Raw genomic sequence first — 24,850 nt, 5'->3', positions numbered from 1 at the left:
TCTTCCAATCTGCTCTCACATTACAACACCTCCTCCTATCAGTGAGGAATGTAGGGTCAGGAGTCGGCCATTCAGCCTCCCGAGCCTGTTCTGCCATTCAATAAGATCATGGCTGATCTGCGGCCTAACTCCAGGTACTTGCCTTTGTCCTACATCTTTTCATGCTTTTCTGAACAAGTAATTACCTATCTCAAATTAAAAAATGACAACTGATCCAACATCCATTGCTATTTGTGGCAGAGAATTCCAAATATCTCCCAACCTTTGCAGGTAGAACTGCTTCCTGACATCTCTCCTGAATGATGTGGCCCTAATTTTTAGACTACGCCATCTGGTGCAAGAATCTCCAACCAGTGGAAAATATTCTATCTATAATTTACCCTGTCTTTTCCTGTTGATATCTTGAAGCCTTCAATCAAATGCGCCGTAACCTTCTAGACGCTAGAGAAAACAAAGCCCAGCTTGAATGATCTCTCTTCACAGCTTAACCGCAAAGTCCAGGTATTATTCTTGTAAACCTTGTACTCCCCTCCAAGGCTGATATATCCTTCCTAAAATCCCACAATCAATGGTGGGATCCTGAAAATAGGTATGTTGAGACTTCCTCTCAATAAAGGCAAACATAGATATCAATATATCTCCACCTTGTATGCTGACTGTGTTTTCAACTGACTAAGGAAAAGTTATTTGACGGGTGGCATACCAGGCAACACTGATTCCTGCTCCTTTATATGCTTCGTGGACATGAAAAATGGACAGCAGGAAGTTCTGAGCACTAGAAAAGTACCACCACAGGTGTCTTACCAGATTCTCCAATGGCAGCAACTTCAGTTCAGAATTGAAACATTAAACATTCAAAACCAGCTTTGTTGAGATTGTGTAATTTACATGCCTGACATCAGACTTCCAAACTAATTGATCTGCTTGGAACTCCAGTCCTGGGAGGAGACTATTCGTACTGAAGAAATGTTTTAGTGACGTTCTCAAAACATTCCTGACGAAGCCAAACATCCGAGCCAAATCATGAGAATTCTGGCTTCTGACTAACCAAAGTGGGCAAAGTTCATCAGGAGGGTTCTGGATATATTGAGAAACTTCCTCTGGAAGAGGTGAAGACAAGATAAGGAAGGAGTGCACAAATCTCCAAACTACCCATCTCACCAATTCCCAAGCATAATCCGAAAGGCATGTGAAGAGTGTGAAGTTTAATGATTGTACCTATCAGCCAAAAGCCATTGAACTAGAGTGAAAACACGTTACCCTCAATCCAGAGAAACTACCGGAGAAGGTACAACAAAAACATTTAATTGATTATTTAGAATCTTGAGATGCACAGTGATTATGAAGACTTGCAATTATGAAGTGTTTTTACCTTTTTATTTTCACTGTTGATGCTTCATTTAAATTTAACTGGACTTTTCTGCTCCAAGCCACTCCTGGCTGAGATAAATTTGCTGAATACAACAAGGAAGGTGAGACTTAATGTCATTATCTCGGCAACATTTTCCATTGTGGCAGCAAGTAGTCAGAGTATATCTGAGAATTGAAATAGGGAGATAACTCTCCAAACACTGCAGTTACATCTAGTACGAAGGAGGATGGTTGGAAGTCAATCACTTCAGCCTCGGGGCATGTGCTTTGTGTAGCAATAGCCTTAAGGAGCCATATTCAATGCTCCATCAATGATCTTTTTGCAGTCATGAAGCTGTTGGTGGGGTGTTCACAGACTATTGCATAATATTCAATTTTATTTTTACCTTCTCATATAATGAAGTATTCTTTGTTCCCATGCAGCAAGACCTGGACAACATTCAAGCTTCAGTTGATAAATGGCAAACAACACTTACGCCACATAAGTTCCAAACTATGACCATCGTTGTCAAGAGAGAATATAAGTACCTCCCTTTTAAAGTCAACAACATTCTCAATGCTAAGACCACCAACAGCATCCTGAGTTTCAATACTGACCTAACATTGAAATATAAATATCATGGCCAAAAAGCTAATTCAGAGGTTAATGATTCTGCAGTATGTAACTGAGCTTCTGACTCTCCAAAGTCTGTCCAGGATCTACAATTTACAAGGCAGGAGTGTGTGTAATACTCCTCACTTGCCTTGAGGAGTGTAGCTTATTCAACACTAAAGACTCAATACTATTTAGCCCAACCAAAATACCCCATTTGATCAGTACTTCATTTAACTACCAGGTATAATTACAATATTTAGAAGTCATTTGGACAAGTATATGCATAGAAAATGTTTAGAGGGATATGGACCAACAACAGTCAAATGGGGCTAGTTTAGTTTAGAAAACCTGTTGGCGTGGATGAGTCGGGCTGAAGGGCCTGTTTCCATGCTGTACACCTCTCTGGTTCTACAACTCTAAGAAAGTGGGAGCTCATCATCACCTTCTCAACAGTAATTAGGTATGGGCTGTAAATGTTTATATTGCCAATGATGCCCAGATCCCATAAATGAACAATAACTCTCTCCACTAGAGCTTTGCATATTCATCTAATCTACCTGTTGCAATTTCTTAACACTATCTAATAACGCTACTCTCTGTTACCCACATCTCAGCAAACCCTGTACTGATGACAGACAAGTCTTATCCATCAAGCTGAATTTTTGTTACAAGAGAGAGAGAGAAAATAAAACTTTTCGTGCTGGATTCTGCTGCTGCAATGCTTTACAGCATCAAAAAGAGGAGAGAACAGAGAGTACATACATCATGTTTCTTTAGAATAAGTAAATCTCATTAGGCAAGATCTCTTTCAAGTTACTTCTTACTTTCATCTTGGGGATATATTTACTGAGAAGCTATCTTTTATTGAGAAGGGCAGACCAACGACCTTAACTTGAGAACAAATCTTTCGATAAACTCTTTGTACATGCTGGCATCGAAGGCCTCAGATTAAAATTTGAGGAGATGGTTGGTATTGGTGAAAAGCAGCTGGGAGTGACTTTTGCCCTATTAGATAATTCTTGCCTAATTAATTTTGTCTGATAATAGTTTCTGGTCTGAGTCAAGAAAGGCAACGATTTGATTGTTGTAGACGTATACGAAACTGGAAAGGAGGAAAGAAATTTTCTATTCCTGGCATCTTGTCATATTTCTCAGAAAAGTCTCAATGTGAGGTATAGTCAATAAAAAGCCAAAAGAACTGTGGATGCTGTAAATCAGAAACAAAAACAAAGTTGCTGGAAAAGCTCAGTAGGTCTGGCAGCATCTATGGATGAGAAAACAGAGTTAATGTTTTGGGTCTGGTGGCCCTGACGAAGAGTTCTGAGGAAGGGTCACCAGACCCGAAACGTTAACTCTGTTTTCTCCTCCACAGATGCTGCCAGACCTGCTGAGCTTTTCCAGTAACTTTGTTTTTGTTGTTGTTGAGGTATAGTCACTATGATTACATAAGGAAAAGTAGCAGCTATTATTCACAGAACAAAGTCATCAACTTTTGTCAATGTAGTCAAATGGTACCATAGTCCAGATGCCTTCGACCCCGTGTGCTTCTTGGAATCAACCAAAACCATTGGAACAAGGCCTAAGTTTCATGTCTAACTAAAAGTCTGGCATTTCTAAAAATGCAGACTGCACTGAGTTATTTTCCTAGTAATTTGTTTGAATCTTAAAATGGAATTAGGAAGCTGGCCCCTTCTCAATCAGAGGTGAGGTTAGTACAATTTGAGATATGCTACCGAAGCTAACTCCTAGTTACACACAAAGTCAGGCTTCTACAGACTGCAAGCATTCACTGGACTTGCGATTTCTTGGAACGTAACTTTCATATGCTATTCTTTTAAGGAAACTGCAGGCTAGGATCAGTAAATGCATGCTTTAAGATATTTGAAGTAATTTGGGAAATAACTGTGTTGACGTAAATTCTTTGACTTTCAATGGAACCAAGTATTTTTGATCTTGTATGGGCTTCGCAACGTGAAAATACATATCTTGCGGCCTGCGGCACTCAGCCAATTCGTGGGCTTTCAGCCTAATTGATACGATGTGCTGAACTTCAGAGAAATGTTTTTGTAAACTGTTTTCAAGCCAAACAAGCTGGAATGTCCCTATTTGTCCAACAAAAAGAGCAACAGAATTCCCCTCCTTTACTGATGCTCTGATATCTTCAACCTCTTAGTATTTGCATCAGCAGAATTTCACTGTTGAAGAGAATATGTATGGTGTCTTGAGTTCCTTTTGTGATCCTAATAAGGGCCATCTTATCCGAAAACAAAAATCCAAGCTGAACCCATAATTATTTTTGAAAAAAAAAGCTGTTAAAAAGTACTATAGGATATGAAAAAAGAGCATAGAGAGTCATTAAGCAAACAGCTCTCTCATAAACTTTCCCTAGCAAAGGTAGGGTAATGATCTCCAGCTGTATTGTAAGATTTTATGATTCTTGACAATAAAGTTCTTCAGCTAGACCACAAATTATTTTCCCTTACTTTGAGCTGCAAGACTGTAGCTTCCAAGAAATAGAATTTAATTTCTTGGGGTTAGATGAAATATATATCAGTGCACAAATCACAAGGTTTCAGACCACAAGAAGGAACTGGTGAGCCATACCACTTACACAGCAAGTTGGGAACGTGGGGTTGTGGGCAGTGCAGAGGCTGCTAATTCTTTAGCGCTTTTTTACAAATAAAAGGCATGTAAAAAGTGGAGCCTTTATTCCACAAAACGCAAAATTGCTTTAGTACTTGGGGTGTATATTTCACATATGACCCTTTCGCTTAATGAAAAAACTTCTTTGCTTTTTGAAACATGAAATGAAATGTCAAAATTGAAAATTATGTGTTTAAGAGTTTAACTTTTCCTGAGTAACTATTGTACTTAATTTTTCTGGAACCCTACAAAGTCTCTGATTTAAAAGGAGAATTTTGGATGATTTAAGGCAATTGGGAATTGCTCAGCAGAAAATTCAGGTTCCTGGGCAATTTCTTTGGCTTGTGCAAACAGAGATTCCATCGGGCCCTCATGTGCTTCGTGGTATAGCAATTGTCTGGGCCAGTGGAAGTTCTCTCCATCGTGGACCTAGACATTTGCTACATAGATGTTCTCATGTTGCTACTGGCTCTTTTGACATTCATCTTAAATCTGTTTCTTGATCCTTCAACTAACGGGAACTGTTTTTGTTCAGCTACACCATATGTTAGCTCTTTTTGGTTTTGAACAAAAATTCTCTTCTCCAAGAGGAACTATCCTACCTTCTCCAATTCATCCAGTGACAGGCTTAAGGCAGATGGGTCTTTATAATCAGAGCCTTTCTGAATCCACTCTAAATCCTTGATATCATTCCTAAGGTCTGATGCCTAGAAGCAGTCATATATCTTGGACAATATTTCAGCTGAGCTCGAACCAGATGGTTCAAGTGTTCATCATAACATATTTGCCCTTGTATGTCACACTCCTATTCATAAAAGTTAAGATCCCATCTTCTTTTCAACAGTTTTCCCAACCTGCCACACTACTTTCAACAAAAGTACAAATTTTTTCTCTTTCTTGCTCCCCCTTTCAAAACATGCTTTTTTTGTGTCACTTTTCCTTGTCATTTCTACCAAGATCGATTGCTTTACACTACTTTTACCTGTTCCTCAGCTAACATCAGATCCATGCTACCATTGTTCCTTTTTGCCACGTGCTTTGGCTTTGCTGGTATTATGTCACAGTTCATGGACTGCTTCTTGGAAGTCCACATATACCACTTAAACTACATACACTAATCAGCCATCTTTGTTACCTCATCAGATCAAAAAACAAAATCAATCAATCAACAGTTACCTTTGACAAGTTTGCACTGGCTCTTCTAAATACATCCACATTTATCCAAGTTATATTAATGTTGGATAACAAAGTGTGGAGCTGGATGGACACAGCAGGCCAAGCAGCATCTCAGGAGCACAAAAGCTGACATTTCACGCCAAGACCCTTCATCAACATTATATTAATGTTGTCCTGGGTTACCTTTCCAAAATGCTTTCCCACCAGCAAAGTTAAACTGATTTGGGATGAAGTTTATCCAAACACCATTTTTGAACAAGGGTGTAACAAAGGCAAAACTCTTGATTTTCTGGCACCTTTCCCATATCCAATTTTCCTCCCTCAATTGTGAGAAAGGGCTCCCGGATGCAAAATGTTAACTCTGATTTCTCTCCACTGATGTTGTCAGATCTGCTGAGCTTCTCAAGTAACTTCTGTTTTTGTTGCTCTGTTATTTCTCTTGGCTTCCATAGATGTGTATTGACTTTTAAGTACAGCCAACCTTTCTAATTAAGTTTTAGACCACCTGGTATCTCAAAGACCTCCTTTCTCATTATGTCTTCATAGAGCATCTTAGCTCTTGGTAAACAGACACAAAATGCTCATTTCATACTCTTTAGGCCCTAATTGTCCTCATTCCTCCCCTATAATGTTCTGGAATGAAGTAAAACCTATACTCTTGACATTTATTGCACTGTCTAATTAATACTTCTAATAAAATTAATTGTAGTTTATAGACTCAGTTGCATGGATTGATATCTTGGGACTAGAAGTCTCTAAGAATTTTTGTGTCAGTTCACTGAATCACTTAGAGTAACAGATTTCTCTTGATCATGGGCAATGTCACATTTACAAGTCTTGTGCATGTAAAGTTACAAGTGCCGCAAGAGAAGGACCGATCAAATGTGACCGCTATTAATTTATTTTCATACCAGTAGGTTATGTAACATTATAAAACATCCCAAATTACTTGGCAAGACATGATTTGACACTAAGCCATGTGAGATTTTAAAGCAGATAGCTAGAACTTCGTTGGAAATAATTTGTTTATACAAGCAAAGAAGAGCCTGAGATATTTAGGAATGGATTCCTGGAACTACAGATGAAAGATAATAGCAGCTAACTATGGAGTGATTAAAATCACTCAGGATAGCACTAACGCCTGAATTAGAGGTGAAGACATTTCAGAGGGCTTTTTCTGTATTAATGTTCGTAAAATGTGGGCATCACCGAATTGGCTGGAATTCACTTTCCATGCCTTAGTGCAGTGGTGACATCATTGAGTTTCTTCTTAAGTCAAGGTTGCTTAATTTAAGTTATTTAACAATTTGAAATTTTAATTGCTGTGTTCTTTACATAGTTTAATTTAAATATTTTGATATTTCAATTTCAATCTTAAAATATGAGGAGTAGGCTGGACAATGAAGTGTTACGGAATTGAAACAGACAAGAGCAAAAATGAAGGGTCTAGGCCCGAAACGTCAGCTTTTGTGCTCCTGAGATGCTGCTTGGCCTGCTGTGTTCATCCAGCTTCACACTTTGTTATCATAGCAAAAATTCTATATTTCTCTTTTCAATAAAGAAGTTACATCCCCGATTTTGCAATCGAGAGGAACCTACCCCGGAACACAAGAAATTCTGGGAAATTAAAACCAATGCATTTGTTTATTTTAGGATTCCGTAGTTAAAACCATCATGATCTGGGAATTGCAAGTCCAATTTACAACTTTCTCGAGTCCTTTCCTCCCTATAACAAGGTTGTCCAACCATTTTGTATGAAAGACCACATTTCAGTTATTTTTCTCACTTAAAGTATGTAAAGTTTGAAAAGACATGATTTGGCACACCACTGCATATAGATTTTTAAAATCCTGGAAACTCAAAAAAAAAACTGAATATAGACTATTAACAACCACCAAAAACCAAACAGCAGGGCTTATAAAACATGTCTTTGTTTTGACTGTTTCTAAGAAACAAAGCTGCAGCGAGACAAAGCAGGCCCAAAGCACAATACCAGGGAATTGGGTGGAGACCATGGCCAAGCTTAGGCTTTGGGTTTAACCAATACTGACTTTGCATTCATTTCTGGTGACGCATCCTTAGAGCTGCCCTGAACAAAATGCATATGAAAATGGTAGTTGGAACATTTAAAAATCAGAATTAAGGAATCTGGCTGATCTACCATTCGTGTAAGTTGATGGTTTACTCCACATCATTGCCTACTCTGATAACCTTTCAACACCATTGCTTATCAAGAATCTATTTACTTCTGCCTTAAAATATTCAAATACTGATTCCAACATATTGTGAACAAGTGTTCCAAAGATACATGATCATCTATGATAAAGATATTCTCTACTCATCATTGTTGGAAATGGACAACCTTTATCTTTAACCAGTGAACCCGAGTTCTAGATTATTCGACAAGAGGAAACATGCTCTCTGCATCCATTCCATCCAAAACCTCAGACTCTTGTGTTTCGATCAAGTCATGTCTTACTCTTCTGAGCTCTGATGGATCCAGGCTAGTAAGTCCAACCTTCCTCATAAAACAACACACCCATACCAGTATTAATCTAGTATACCCCTTAACTGTTCCCAATGTAGTTGCTTAAATAGGAAGACCAATACTTGCTCAATGCCCAGATACTCACTAATGCTCCGGCATACTGAAACATAACCCCAACACCCCAATCCCCAACTATTGCATAAATTCTGTCCCTTCCATACTTCACATCAGCTCTAAAGAGTCATCTAGACTGGAAACATTAGCTTGCTCTATCTTCGTGGATGCTGCCTGACCTGTTGTGATTTCCAGCATCTTTTATTTTCAGCACAGATTAAAACATTTGTAGTAACTTGCTCCAGAAACATGACCTCCCTACTTTTGTTTTCACTTCTCCTTGTAATAAACCATTAGCATTCTATTAGCTTTCCTAATTACTTGCTGCACATGTGCACTAACATTGTGCAATTCATGCATTAAGACAGAATACTCTGCTTTCCCTCTGTTTATTTGTGCCTTTTTAAAATTCTTTCTGCCAAAATTGACAATTTCACTTTTTAAAAAAATACATTATAGTCCATTTTCTTGACCTTTCCCTGCTCACTCAACCTTTTGTAGCCTCCTTGTGCCCTCTTCAAAGTTTACATTTCTACCTTTAGTTGTGTCATTGGCAAATTTAGCAACCATACCTTCTGTCCCTTCATCTGAGTCATTTAGAGATATTAGAAAACGTTGAGGCCCCAGCAGTGACCTCTGTGGCATATCACTCACTGCAACATGCCAATCAGAATATGACCCATTTATTTTGTTTCACCTCGCTGTGGCAGAGCACTCAAAATCAAGCCCAGATATTCTTGGAGATAGCAAGAACTACAGATGCTGGAGTCAGAGACAACAGAATGTGAGGCTGGAGAAACACAGCAGGTCAGGCAGCATCAGAGGAGCAGGAAAGTTGATGTTTCACGTTGGGATCCAGTTCTGAAGAAGGGTGACCTGCTGCATTCCTCCAGCTCCACATTGTGTTGTCTCAGCTATTCTTGGAGTTGTGTCAAAATTTAAAGGCTTTATAAAAATGTATGCAAAGTTCCCAAATTTACCCGTCTTTGAGACCCAGGTTGACATAAAGCATGGAATGGGTTTTTTTGCACTTAATAAGAATGATTATATTACAAACAAACTGACGCCAGCTGCAGTTGAATGATTATCTCATTCAGTATTATACTATTTTGGTTTCACTGTACATCTTAAAACTCTAACCCCCTTATAAGCTATACACATGCAGACAGGGGAAAAATTGATGGGTAGGAGGAAAGACTCGAAAAACTGTTCAATTGCCCCTGTTCACAGGGTACACTGAGATAGCACTTTTGAGTTTTCAGGATGTGCCGCTCCTTGATTCTCCTTTCCCAGATACTCTCACTTGCTTGTCGAAGATGCAGGGTAGCTAGTTCACACTTCTAAGATCTCTGGCATTCTAGTTAAGAGCCATAGCTTACAGCAATTAATGATGTAAAAACAAACTGGCTTCTTCTGAATATTTTTTATTGCAGAGGAAAGAGACAGTTCCTGCCATAATGGAGATCCCATGGTTTTTGCCCCAAACATTCACAATATGTTCAGCTATCTGGGAGGTAATCACATAGCTGTTAACAGGCAGAAGGTCTTTATCATCAATAACTGATCACTAGTCCACAGACAAATCAATTACTAGTTGCAAACCAAGGATCCATTCATACACAGCCTTCAGGTCCAGCTCATATGCAAACCTCTCCCCTCACTGGTTGAATACTCAGCCTTATAAATAACATTTACAGTAAGTGTTGGATTACTGCTTCAAACAGTCTTTTCCTATTTCAGTCCATGTTCAAAAGTAGTGCAAAATAAAAAGACATGGTCTTTAAAATGTCTACTAATACCTGTTACATAACAAATCTTTGATACATATTAATATGTTACTACCTAAATTGTGAGATTATATTTTCCTCAATAACTTTTGATTTGGCACTTTTAACAAATGTCTTCAAGTAATTGAAGTACAGAATGTCCACTGGCTCTCTTTTGCCCTCAGTATGTTCAAAGAACTTGAACAGATTGTTTAAACATGATTTCCCTTTCACCAAGTTGATTCTACCCGATTATCTTGATTTTTCTAAGTACTATTATGTCTGTAATAATAGCTTCTGAGACTTTTCTTTACAACTAACTGGCCTGTAATTCATTGCTTTCTGTCTCCCTCCCTTTCTCTTTTCAATAAAGAAGTTACATCCCCGATTTTGCAATCTAGAGGAACCTACCCGGAACACAAGAAATTCTGGGAAATTAAAACCAATGCATTTGTTTATTTTAAGATTCTGTAGTTAAAACCATCATGATCTGGGAATTGCAGCGCCAATTTACAACTTCCTCGAGTCCCTTCCTCCTTTTCCTTTCCCACTTTGCAAATACTTTAGGGGTTGTTACTTGTGTTGTCTGTAGTGAAAACAATGAAAAACATGAGATCAATTCATTTGCTATCTCTGATTTTTCCTTAATAGTTTGCTAGACTCACTTTCTATCAGGCCAATGCTCACTTTATTAACACCTTATTTTAAAAATGATTTTCAAAATTCTTGCTATCTCTAAAATTCTCGTCAGATTTTTCTTTACACTCTCTTCCATTAATGTTTTAGACAGTCTTGGTTTTCTTTTAACATTCTGCCCATTCGTCAGACTTGCAACCTATCTTTGCTGTAATTCTGTGCTTTTGCTTTACATTTGATGGCATTTTAACCATTCCTTAGTTAATAATGAAGGATTGGTACCTACGAAGCAATCAAGTGGATTGACTTTTAGTTTTCCTCCCTTTTGAGCTTGTTTTGTGAATAGGCATTTAGAGATGGAAATGGAGGACACTCCCTCACCACCACCTCCCAATCACTCCCTCCCCTTCTTTTTCTTTCCCCCTCACCCATATTCCCTCCATCATTCAGCCCTCCCTTTGTCAACCCTATTCTTTCTCTCTCTCCCATCCATTTGTCACTCCCCTCACTGTCTTCATTTCTTCCTCCCCTCAGCTACTATCTCATCTCTCCTACTCCTTCCTTATCCCTCCTCCTTGTCCCTCCATCACCACACCCCTCAATCCTTCTCTCCCTCACTACTCACATTCTTTCCTTTACTCCCCAACCCCAACTGGCCCTCATTTCTTCCTGCCCTTTTCTCCCCTCACTCACCTTTCATTACCCTCACCAATTGCCTTTTCCTTGCATACCCCTTACCCACTCTGTCCCCTCTCTAGCCCTCATTCTCTCCATCTCCTCCTTTACCCTTCACCCACTCTTTCCCCATTCCACCTTCGCATCCACTCCACTTTTCCCTCCCTCTCCCTACCCCCTCATCCTCTTGTCCCCTCCCTCCTCACACTTTTCCCTCTCCTGCCCATTAGCAGCATCCCTTCCTCATCTACCTACCCCTCACAATCTCACTTCTAAATCCTCCCCTACCAACCCCGCCATATCTTTCCCTTTCTCCCCTCTCACACTCCTGTGCTCATCCTCCCCCCCACCCCAGGCCCTCCATCCTTCTTTTCTTCCCTCATCCCATTATCTTCCCTCCCTCTCCCCATCCCACACTACCCCTCCCATTCCCTTGTGCCCACCTCCTCCCCTTCCTCATCCATTCCCTCTCCACTGAGGATAATGCATTCCTCACCCTTTCCTTCAACTTTTCCCTCCCTTTCGAGGTGGGAAAAAATCATATCAAGAACAATTTCAATAATTTTTTTCAAAAAGTGACGCTCTATTGACATAATTAAGTTTGGTAACAATAGTCATAGGACTTTGTTTTCAATTCTTCGATGACTCCTATACTTCCTGAGAGTTTTTTTTAAAATGGGGTTTTCTTTGACTTGCTATCATGCAATATGTGGAATTCTCAGACTTGTAAGTCAAGCATTTCAACAAAAGTACCTGACTTGCCAAGGCGGAGTTCTAAGATTTTGTTGCATCATGGTGAATGGAAAATGATGTAAATCCCACAACAAGGAGTATTAAACATCATTGGGTCGCAAAAGAATTCCAACATGTTAACAAATCTCCTTGAACAGGCTGTTTCATTTTGTTGCCATTGTTATCAAAAGCTGTTCACTTGTGAAACAAAAGGGAAATCTATCGACTGTGCAGTTGTTAAAATGTAAATGAAGAATAACTTATAGACCTAAAGACAATTTGTTTGATTATACTGCACTGACTATTTCACACATTTTAAAGCTACGTATACATTTTCAGATCACGTGTCCATTTTTCCACTCTAAGGGTATTTATTTAGCAGGTGCCAAACTGGCATCAGTGGCAGGAGGATCAGGTCCAGATGAACAGTGTTTAGTTGCATTTTCTAATTAAGCCAATAATTTGCTGTTTGCCCCACAATTATGATGCAACTGTTTTGAGACAACTAACAACAGCATTCACACTTTCAAAAAATAATCACTACTGGACATTTAATTTCTGTACTGACTACGATCTTGTAACTAAAGAAGTTGTAGCTAGGTACTTTGTAACTAAGTCAGCCTTGTAAGCGGCCATGTAAAAACCTTTCACTATGCTCATTAAGTATATGTGATAGTAAAGGTTAAATCTAATTCTAATCAACCTCAATTAACTTTCAAAAGTTCTCTGCACAATCCTAAGTACATTTAAAGCTAAAAATGACAGTGTACGTTACTCTATACGGTGTCAAATGCAACAGCAAGAAATTCCTTCAGGTGGTCTCATATTGCGTTGGACATGTTCTAATTAATGTTATTGCGTAATGCAAGACTACATATTAATATAGTGAATAGGCATATATGTAAGCAAGTAACACCTAGCGATCTATCCATATTTTTAACGTAGGAATACATCACAACACAAATTATACGTGGGCAGACTATATATAATTGAAAGCATTTAAAAGTTCTGTTTCACAGACAAACCTTGCTCAGGAAGTGATCTTCTTCCTCTAAGTTTTATTTTTTCTTCTTGCCATTTCTCCCTTTGATGCAGTCTTTTCTCATGGAGCTCATTAACCTGATTTTTAAAACAAGTTATTCAGACAAAAAAACAAGTTCAGCACTCTGAAACTGCTGTAAATGTAAGCAACAGCCATTCTAGAGGATTTAATTGCAGGAAGAGTACCTGATTTATTGACGTGCTCCAGTTGCTTGACAGGCCCTTGGTTACCGTTAACGTTTCCAAGTGATCTAGTTGAAACTTGTATGTTGCCAATTCCTGTCTCAAGGATGAGATTTCTTCTTTCAGCACAATAAGATGGTGTAGACTAACTGCTGCTATGTAAGCTGACAGAACAGCTGACAAAGTGAGGATGAAGGCAGAGTAAACAAAACATCTGACTTGCGCATTTAAACCCTCTCGTAGTTGCAACATTCTCAACATTACTCTAAATTTTACTTTCAAGCTATAATGGTGCAATAACCCAATCACAACAAGATGGTTAATGGGTATTGTTTTTCCTGTTTGCATGAGCTGCACCTTCTGATCTTTTTCCCACCAACTATGGCAGAATGTGATGAGAAAATGGCACTTCATACTTGAACTAAAAATAAATGTTGTGCTGGCATAATTGGTCACCGGCGAGAAACTCACTTCTAATAAGTAAACTCCACCTCCTTTGAAGGACTCCACCCCTTCAAATAAAAAACATAAGAAAGACATATATCACTAGGAGAAAATTCCCTGGCTGCCATAGAATCCCTACAGTGTGGAATCAAGCCCTTTGGCCCAACACCGAACCTCAGAGCATCCCACCCAGACCTGTCCCCTGTAACCAATCTAATCTACACATCCCTGAACACTATGGGCAATTTAGCACGGCCAATCCACCTAACATACACATCTTTGAACTAGGGGAGGAAACTGGAGCACCTGGAGGAAACCCACGCAGACATGGGGAGAATGTGCAAACTCCACACAGACTGTCGCCCGCGGCTAGAATTAATCCCAGGTCCTGTGAGGCAGCAGTCCAAACCACTGAGCCACCATACCGCCCCAGAGTCCTTCTCATGCATGTTCAAAACCATTTTTTTTTTAAAAGAAGTAAACTAACCTCTCTTGAAAAAAGTGATAGCCCATTTTCCTTCATTATTTCAGGATGTCTTAGCAGAGAGCTTTTACCTTTCTTTCTGATGATCTTCAATTTGAGAGAAAAATATTGGAGGTGGGTTACTAATAAATTGTTTATCAAGACAATGGTTAGGCCACTTTTCAAATACTGCATTCAATTCTGGTCTCCTTCCTATAGGAAAGATTTTGTGGAACTTGAAAGGGTTCATAAAAAAAATGACAAGAATATTGCCAGAGTTGGAGGGTTTTGGGAAAGGTTGAATACACTGGGGTTATTTTCCCTGGAGCATCGTAGGCTTACAGAAGTTTATAAAACCATGGGAGACATGAATAGGGTGAATAGCCAAGGTCTTTTCCAGAGGGCAAGGGAATCCAAAACTAGAGGTCATAGGTTTAAGGTGAGAAGGGAAAAAAAATTAAAGGGCCCTAACACCCAATGTTTTCACACAGAACATGGTGCATGTGCAGAATCAGCTGACTGAGGTGGCAGTGGAGGCTGGTACAATTGCAATATTTAAAAGGCATCAGCAATGGTATGTCAACGGGAAGTGTTTAAGAGGGGTATGGACCAAATGCTGGCAAATGGGACAAGATTAATTTAGAATAACTGGTTGACACGGATAATTTGGATTGAATGGTCTGTTTCTGTGTTCGACATCTCGATGGGTCTAAGTGATTCTCCATTCTCTTCGACTTCAGCTTAAACATCGAGTTTACTCTCATCATTGTTATATAACATTCAATTATAAGGATACACAAAATGGACAACCTTGACTGAATTCTCCAAGAAGAAATGTGGCAAAGTAGTTACTGTTTTGGGGCGACACGGTGGCTCAGTGGTTAGCACCGCAGCCTCACAGCACCAGGGACCTGGGTTCAATTCCAACCTTGGGCGACCGTCTGCATGGCTTTCCTCCGGGTGCTCCGGTTTCCTCCTACAGTCCAAAAGATGTGCAGGCTAGGTGGATTGGCCATGCTAAATTGGCCATAGTGTTCAGGGGTGTGGGGGTTATGGGCGGGGGGGAAATGGGTCTGGGTGGGATGCTTCAAGGGGCAGTGTGGACTTGTTGGGCAGAAGAGCCTGTTTCCACACTGTAGGGAATCTAAAAAAAAGAGTGACCCATAGGAGTACAGGATTTTGATATTCTCTGAACGCAGCACCAACACCCAGATGTTTCCATGCAAGAAATGCCAGCTTAAATTGGAAAAAAACCTGGAAATTCTTAGCAACTCTGACAGTGTCTGTGGAGATACAGAGTTAACATTTCCAGTCTGTGACTTTTCAGAGAAAAAAAAAGTGTTAGTTCATGTTATTTCCAGAGGTTATTCCATGCCAAAGTGTCAGTGTGTTGTTCTATTGACATGCCTTGTTCTAGACTTTTTTTGAGACAGTGCAAGTGACCGACTTGAAATGAGGAAGAAGCTTTTTACATTTAGTCGAGGTGATCAAAATAGAGTCAGTACAAAGTTTGGTTTATGGAAGAACAGCTTTTACAATTGTGGACAACCTAACATACCTTGCAGTTCTATCAGATTGCTATGCTTTAAAGTTAATTTTAATTGCATGGCTGCTTGAGCAATCTGCACAAAGAAATGAAATTATGGGAGGTCAGCAACACAGTTGTTTGCATTTAGCAGTGATGCAAATAATATTGAGGCATTGGGGTCAGCAATACAATAGTTACCAAGCTCTAATTTGATGTCCAAAGGATTGACATTCTTTGTGTCAGTTTTGTTTTTGGAAAGCAGGGTTTATAAGCAGGTAACTTCTAGGCTAATTTCCATTTTATTTGCTTGTCTCATTAAATTATTGATCCTAGTAACTTTGTGGAGAAAGGGTTATTCTGGACAATTTACTTTCAGAGAGATGTTTTGGTCAAGCCCTATTTCTTTTACTTTGTACTTCATGTTATTTGGAAAGTATGTGGCTTTACCAGTTGTTGACAATTAACTGAAAAAGGTTAAAGATTGCATCAAACTTAAAGAAAAGTATGACGTTGCACAAAGAGGTGGTAGGTCAGAAGATTTGGCACTTTTGATGGAAAAATTGGAGTCTGATAAAGCTAGCCATAAATATAAAAACAGGTAATAAAAGTTTCTTTTTCTATATATAGAAAGAGTTGAAGCTTTGGTCTAACAGAAAATGAATCTGGAGAATTGGTAACGGAAAATTAAAAAAGGAGATGGCAGATGAATTGAATAGGTATTTTGCATGAGTAGTCACTATAAGAAGATACAAATAACCTCCCGAAACAGCTATAAATAGAAGCAATCAATGAACTCAGAAAAAAATCTACAGTTACTGGAGAAGCGGTATTGAGTGAATCTTGGGAGCTGTGGACTAAAGTACATCCTGGCCCTGATGTATTACACCCTAGGGTCTTAAAAGAAGCAGCAAAAGATGCCTCGATTCAACTTTTCAAAACTTCCTTGATTCAGAAATGGTTCCATTAGATTGGAAGATAGCAAATGTAACTACTTTATTAAAAAAAGGGAGACAAAGAGCAGAAAACTCAGAATCCTTAATTTGGAAGAAGGTCATTTAGCCCATTGAGTCCATACTGATACTCTGAACAGCATCCCATTCCTCTAACCCTGCATTTCCCATGAATAATCCACTTAGCTTACACATTCCTGGACACTATGGGCAACTTAGCACGGCCAATCCACCAAATCTGCACATCTTTAGACAACAGGGGGCAACTGGAACAGCCACAGAATACCCCAGCAGACATGGAGAGAACATGCAAACTCCACATGGTCAGTCACCTGAGGATGGAATCAAACATAGGTCTCTGTCACTATGAGGTAGCAATGCTAACCCCGAAGCCACCTCTACAGGCCAACTAGTTTCAAATCTGTCATTAGTGAAAGGGAAATAATGTTGAAACAATCTATTGAAGCTGTTTGAGCAAGTGATGCTTGCTTTGGATGAAATAAAACCACATGATGTATTGCACTTGGATCCCCAGAAAGAATTTATAAAGTGCCATATGAAAAATATTGAGAAAATAAATGTGGTGCGGGTGGTGAACATATTTCCACAGAGAGAAAATTGCTTCTTGTTAAATCAGCCAGAAATAAGTCAGAGATAGCAAATGCTGGAGTCAGAGACAACAGTGTGGAGCTGGAAGAACATAGCAGGCCAGGCAACATTAGAGGAGCAGGAAAGTTTACATTTCAGTTGGGACCCTACTTCAGAAATAGGGAGGGGGATGGGAGCTGGCAAATAAAGGGAGAGGAGGGGTGGGGATGGGAAAAGGTAGGAGGGATTGTGATAGGTAAATACAGGTGGGGAGTGGTCCATGGGATAGGTGGAAGAGAAGATAGACAGGTTGTGTTGGGTCAAGGAGCCAACCATTTTAACACACCCTCCCACTCCCTGGATGACCTGTCCATCCTGGACCTCCACCAGTGCCACAATGATACCACACGCAAACTGGAAGAACAACTCATTTTGCGCCTTAGGAGCCTACAACCCAATGGCCTTAACATAGAATTCACCAGCTTTAAAATCTCTCCACTTCCGGCCTCATCCAACATCCCGTTCATTTCAGCCTCCTTGACCTCACACAATCTGTCTGTCTTCTTCCCCACCTATCAGCCCTATCCTTACCACTGACCAATTCTCACTACCCTTTTTCTGATGGAGGGTCTAGGCCAGAAACATCAGCTTTTGTGCTAAGATGCTGCTTGGCCTGCTGTGTTGATCCAGCTCCACACTTTGTTATCTCACTAGCCCTTACCTGCATTCACCTGCCACACCCCCCTACCTTTCCCCCAGCCCCACCCATCCTCCCTCCTGACTCCTTGAACTGACACAACCTGTCCATGTTCTCTCCCACCTAATCACTCCACCCAACCCCATGGCAAATCCCCATCACTGCCTACCTGCATTCACCTATCACCATCCCAACCACCTTTCCCCAACCACACTCCTCCTCTCTCTAGTTATACCTAGATCCCTTTCCCCTCCCCATTTCTGAAGCAGGGTCCCAACTAGTTATCAAGATGTAACAAGCAACAGGAGGCTACAACTGTTTTCAATTTATATAAACAATGGGAATTAAATGATTAAAGATGGTTGCCAATTGTATTAATGGCACAAAGATTAGTAGGAAAATAAGTTGTAAAGTATACGTAGTGAGTCTAAAAGGTCATATAACAGATTAAGTGAGTGGCAAAGATTTAGAAAATGGAATATACTTTGGGAAAATGTGAAACAGTCCACTTTGGCAGAAAGAATAAAAATGCATTAGATTTAAATAGTGCAGAGCTCTGAGGTAGAGGGATTTGTGCACAATCATAAGTAATTAGGAAATCAGATACAATATCACGATTTATGGCAGGGGAATCAAATATCATTAAGATCATAACGTGTAGGTGCGGAGGTAAGCTATTTGGCCCATCAAGCCTGCTCCATCATTCAATGCGATCATGGATGATCTGATAATCCTCAACCTCACTTTCCGGTCTTTTTTTAAAAAGATCTATCAATGATTATTCAGTCATCTCAACCTTGAATATATATATATAACAACACTGCCTAATGAGAAAGGGCCAAGGCAATTGCTTTGTGGGGTTATCACTGGGGTATTAATCCAGAGACCCATGTAATGTTCTGGGGAGAGAGAGAGAGCCTAGACAAACTCGTCCTCACCCTCAACAACTTCTCTTTCGATTCTTCCCACTTCCTACAGACAAAGGGGGTGGCCTTGGGTACCTGCATGGGCCCAAGCTATGCCTGCCTCTTTGTAGGTTACGTGGAACAGTCCCTCTTCCGCACCTACACAGGCCCCAAACCCCACCTCTTCCTCCATTACACTGATGACTGTAATCGGCGCTTGAACAATTCATCCACTTCACCACACCTTGCACCCCAACCTCAAGTTCACCTGGGCCATCTCCAACACATCCCTCACCTTCCTGCACCTCTCAGTCAACCAGCTAGAAACTGATGTCCATTTCAAGCCCACTGACTCCCACAGCTACCAACAATACACCTCCTCCCTCCCACCCACCCACCCTCCTGCAAAAATTCCATCCCCTATTCCCAATTCCTCTGCCTCATCTGCTCCCAGGATGAGGCATTCCACTCCCGCACATCCCAGATGTCCACGTTCTTCAAAGACCGCAACTTTCCCTCCACAGTGGTCGAGAATGCCCACGACTGCGTCTCCCGCATTTCCCACAACACATCCCTCACACTCCACAACCGCCCCAAGAGGATCCCCCTCGTTCTCACATACCACCCCAACCAACCTCCGGATACAATGCATCATTCTCCGACACTTCCGCCATCTACAATCCGACCCCACCACCAAAGATATTTTTCCATCCCCACCCTTGTCTGCCTTCCGGACAGATCACTCTCTCTGTGACTCCCTTGTCCGCTCCACACTCCCCCTCCAACCCCACCACACCCGGCACCTTCCCCTGAAACCGCAGGAAGTGCTACACTTGCCCCCACACCACCTCCCTCACTCCTATCCCAGGCCCCAAGATGAACTTCCATATCAAGCAATGTTCACCTGCGCATCTGCCAATGTGGTATATTGTATCCATTGCACCTGGTGTGGCTTCCTCTACATTGGGGAAACCAAGCGGAGGCTTGGGGACTGCTTTGCAGAACACCTCCCAGTCGCAAACCATTTTAACTCCCTCTCCCATTCCTCAGACGTGTCCATTCTGGGCCTCCTGCAGTGCCACAATGATGCCACCTGAAGGTTGCAAGAACAGCAACTCATATTCCACTTGTGAACCCTGCAGCCCAATGGTATCAATGTGGACTTCACAAGCTTCAAAATCTCCCCTTCTCCCACTGCATCCCAAAACCAGTCCAGTTCTTCCCCTCCCCCCACTGCATCACTAAACCAGCCTAGCTCGTCCCCTCCCCCCCACTGCATCCCAAAGCCAGCCCAGCCTGTCTCCGCTTCCCTAACCTGTTCTTCCTCTCACCCATCCCTTCCTCCCACTTCAAGCCACACCTCCATTTCCTACCTACCACCTCATCCTGCCTCCTTGACCTGTCCGTCTTCCCTGGACTGACCTACCCCTCCCTCCCTCTTCACCTATACTCTCCTCTCTACCTATCTTCTTTTCTCTCCATCTTCGGTCCGCATCCCCGTCTCCCTATTTATTCCAGTTCCCTCTCCCCATCCCCCTTTCTGATGAAGGGTCTAGGCCTGAAACGTCAGCTTTTGTGCTCCTGAGATGCTGCTTGGCCTCCTGTGTTCATCCAGCTCCACACTTTGCTATCTCTAATGTTCTGGGGACCTGGGTTTGAATCCAAATGCAGGAGCTGACATGGAAACTTTAACAAAAAAAGTCTGCAATTAAGAGTCTAATGCTGACTATGAATCCATTATTGATTCATCGGGGAAAAAAAACCTGCACCTCTGAAAGCTGGTTCTTAATGCCCTTTAGAGTAGAAACTGCCAGCTTTATCCAGTCAGGCTTTACATGACTCCAAAATCACAGCAATGTAGTTGACTCGTAATTGCTTAAAACAGGAGGAAAGGTTATTTTTGTTCCACAAGTGGTTGTGTATTGGAACTCTTCCTCAAAAAGTAGTGGGAATCAGAGTTATTGAGTATTTTTAAGGCAGAGATATTTTTTAAGTAGCCTGTCCAAAGATGTTATTACAAACCTCTGAAGATGGTAGGACTTGAATCCTAGCCTCTCAGATCTGAAGTCGAGATATTACCATTACAATAAAAGATTACACAGAATTTTTCAGTCAGTCAAATAAGACACAATGAAATGGCACAGCAAGCCTTGAGCATGTGAGAAGGCCTGCTTTTACTTCTTCTGTGTAATGTTGCTACATAATTACGACTCCCCCACCCACACCCTCTACATTTGAGAATCATAATTTTGGCACTTCCCATACTCATGTTAAAAAACATTTGTGCTCTATTGAAGGTGAACATATTTGCAGAAAGTGGTTAAGGAAATTGGTGAAATGTGTCTATTATACCAGCAGCTGAGTGAAATTATAGAATGGGGAAAAGGAAATGGCATGCATGTCATTTCATTACCATTTCCTTGAATATTCTGATGCCAGCCAGCAGCCATGTATCCAAATCATGGGGAAATTTGTTATGTAGCCGCTTTAGTATCATTTGTTCAATGGCATTTCTCTAACATTAGTATTCAGTGCTCCTGGCATGGCAGGATGGAACTTCAATGGGCCAGAAACATATGCAGAAACAATTCACCTTGGTTCTGCTACATATGAATTAAAGGTGGGCAAGCTTTCAGCGAGGTAAGAATGTGTGGAATCTCAAAGTGACGCAAGGAAATTACTTGAGAATTGGCGATGTTAGATTGACAGAAGTTGCAGCAACCCAGAACCTAAAAAAAAGGGAGAAACATGGCCCCAAATATCTGCTTGCAGCAAAGAATTAAATCCAATAAGAGCATGAGGAAAGATAGAGATTCTAATGGAGCTTATTGTAAAAGTCTATTATTGCCATTGTTCTTACCACTTGAAACCAATGGAATATGGGACATTATTACATCATAAATCTTGATTGATATACTAATTCTTAGTCTGAGTAAAAGGCAAATACAGAAATGTGCCAAAATCTTAACTATTTAATCATCACTCGGGATTAACTTCAAAGCAAAACTTAGCAGGGAATTGAAAATTGACACTGTGCTGCATTCTTCTGTTATTTGTTTTAATTCCAGAAGGGGGCAAGATAACTTCTATTGCAGATGAGAAGTGTTGCCTTATGAAAATCTTATTTTTACCAGCTCCAGTTTTGCATAGTAAGATCCTGCTTGGAAACGGCAGACTCTTCACTATGCATTTCACGGTCAGGCTGACAGAATTCTAATTCCAAGGACAAATTCAGTAAACTACAGCAAACAAAAACACCACCTAATTTTGGGATTTTTACTTTCTTCAATCAGATAACTATTTTTATCATTGCTTCCTGCAGCTGTTCATGAATTCACTAAAATTATTAGGCCATAGGATATAGGAGAATTAGGCCATTCGGACCATCTAGTCAGCTCTACCATTCAAATACGCTGTTGAGTTTCTCAACCCCATTCTCCTGCTGATCCCTTTACCAATCAAGAACCTCTCTCGGTCTTAAAGAGACACAATAACCTGGGCTACAGCAAGGAGTTCTATAGGTTTATCACATTCTTACTGAAGAAATTCCACCTCATCTCAGTTGTAAAGGGTCATTCCTTCACTCAGACTGTGCCTTTGGGACATGTTTCCACGAGTGTGAGAGACTATTTTCTCCACGTCCACTCTACCCAGGCCTCTTAATATTCTGCAAGTTTTAAATCAGAAACCCCACCGCCCGCAACCCATCTCACTCCATCCTTCTAAACCTTTGATGAAATACCCAGAATTCTCAATCCCTCTCTGTATGACAAGCTCTTCATGCCCAGAGTCATTTTTCTAAACATACTCTGGATCCTCTCCAAGGCCAGCACACTCTTTCTTAGATACTGGGCCCAAAACCACGCATAATATTCCAAATACAGTCTGACCAGAACCTTATACAGCTTCAGCAGTATTTCTCTGCTCTTGTATTCTAGCCCTCTTCAGATGACTGCTAACATTGCATTGGCCCTCTCAACTGCAACAGAATTTTAAGAGAATCCTGAACTTGGACTCCCAAGTCCCTCTGTACTTCAGATTTCTGAAGCCTTACCCTGTTTAGAAAATAGTCTGTGCTTTCATTCTTCCTTTCAAAGAGTATAAGCTCACAATTTCCCACATTGTATCCCATCTGCCACTTCATTGCTCTCTCTCCTAGCCTGTCCAAATCCTCCTGGAACCTCCCAGCTTCCCCAATGCTACCTGCCCCTCCACCTATCTTTGTGTTGTCTGCAAACTTAGCAACAATATCACCAGTTCCTTCATCTAGATTGTTAAAGGTATTAAGTGAATAGTTGTGGTCCCAACATGGACACCTGTACAACTCCACTAGTCACCAGGTGCCATCCTGAAAATGACTGCTTTCTTCCAGCCAGCCAATCCTCTATCTAAGCCAGCACCTTGTCCTACAGTCTGGGCTCTAATCTTATTTAACAGCCTCCTGTGCCGCACCTTGTCAATAATCTTCTGTAAATCCAAATAGATTGAGTGCAGTGGCTCTCCTTTGCCTAACTTGCCTGTTATGTCCTCAAAGAATTCTGACGGATTTGTCAGGCATGACCTTCTCTTGACTCAGCCCTATTTTATCATGAACTTCCAACCATTCTGTAATCTCAGCCAACAAGATCTTACCAACAACAGAGGTCAGGCTTACCAAGCTACAGTTTCCTGTCTTTTGCCTCCCTCCCCTTAAAAACAGGGGTGTTACATTAGCCATATCCAGACCTCTGGTACATTTCTATCTCCTGTGATTGCCGAGAGATCACCACCAAAGCCACACCAATCTCATCAGCTCTCTCCTTCAGAACTCAATTGGAAATAAAATGTTCCTACATTTAACAGGAAAAAATGTTTTGATGTTGTTTCATAGTGAAGTAAGGCAGCTCTTATACTAGATCAATGTCACAGACAAGCTTTAGATATGTTTTCATCCTTTTAACATATCACAGGAAGAAAGCCATTTAAACAGATACTACATGCATATTCAAGCAAGTACTTTTAACAGGCATTATGACAGAGAAAAAAGGTCTAATGGAAACTTGCAGAGTACTAAAATCCTGTTTTTCTATATATATACACAAGCACATTTCTCAAACAAAAGTAAATAGAATAGTACAGCAAATCTTTCAGCTCCAATTAGAACACAATGACAAAGCTCAATATTATGATGATACTGTGGTTACGGTGTGGATCTGATGAGGAATTCTCCCCAATGTCTGTGTAACATCTACAAGGGGCAATTAAGGCATATGGTGAAATATTCCTCATTTGCTTGAGTGGGTGCAGCTTCAACAACAAAAAAGTTTAACATTACCCAGATTGCCCACTCAACTTCATCACCTTCAACATGCACTGCCCCCACCGATGATGCACACTGGCAACAGTCCACTGCCATCCACAATATATAAAATTGGACTCACCACTGGTCCTTCAATAGAACCTTCCAAACCAAAATCTATACCAAGGAGCAGCTGATGGATGGGATCCCCAGCATCTGCCCTTTCCCCTCCAAGTCACACACCATTCTGAATTGGAAATACATTGTTATTCCTTCACTGGCGCTGGGTCAAAGATCCAGAAATTCTCTTTCTTATAGCACTGTGGTGAACCCTACAGCCCAAGGGCCACAATAGTTCAGGAAGGCATCTCACCACTACCTTCAAGGGCAATTAGGGATGGGAAGTAAATGTGGCCTATCTGGTCCACAGACAAATATAAGCACAGTTGATTATTTTTCACATTTATATTAGCAAAACTGTTCAACTAAACAAAAAAAAATCACACAGTTGTCATAAAACTGCTGTAACTAATACAATAAGACTAAAATGTAAAGACAAAAAGGTTTATTTCATGAA

General features: G+C 40.6%; 1 protein-coding gene across 3 annotated transcripts in view; it reads right to left on the bottom strand.

Annotated features, from left to right (window-relative positions):
* tnfsf13b (TNF superfamily member 13b) overlaps window positions 1–13,823 on the bottom strand; it is a 38,396-nt gene extending 24,573 nt beyond the window's left edge. For all 3 annotated transcript variants that reach the window (XM_048533218.2, XM_059646917.1, XM_048533219.2), the window contains exons 1-2: window positions 13,424–13,823; window positions 13,222–13,315 (exon numbers count right to left, since the gene is read on the bottom strand). In XM_048533218.2, coding sequence (XP_048389175.2) covers window positions 13,222–13,315; window positions 13,424–13,768 — 439 coding nt within the window. In that variant the 5' untranslated portion in view covers window positions 13,769–13,823. The remainder of the gene's footprint in view (window positions 1–13,221; window positions 13,316–13,423) is intronic.
* Between the last annotated feature and the right edge of the window lie 11,027 nt (window positions 13,824–24,850).

This window comes from Stegostoma tigrinum, chromosome 6 (genome assembly GCF_030684315.1).
Source record: "Stegostoma tigrinum isolate sSteTig4 chromosome 6, sSteTig4.hap1, whole genome shotgun sequence".
NCBI lineage: Eukaryota > Metazoa > Chordata > Chondrichthyes > Orectolobiformes > Stegostomatidae > Stegostoma > Stegostoma tigrinum.
Note: the sequence above shows the minus strand (reverse complement) of the source record. Positions and strands in the feature narration are given on the sequence as shown.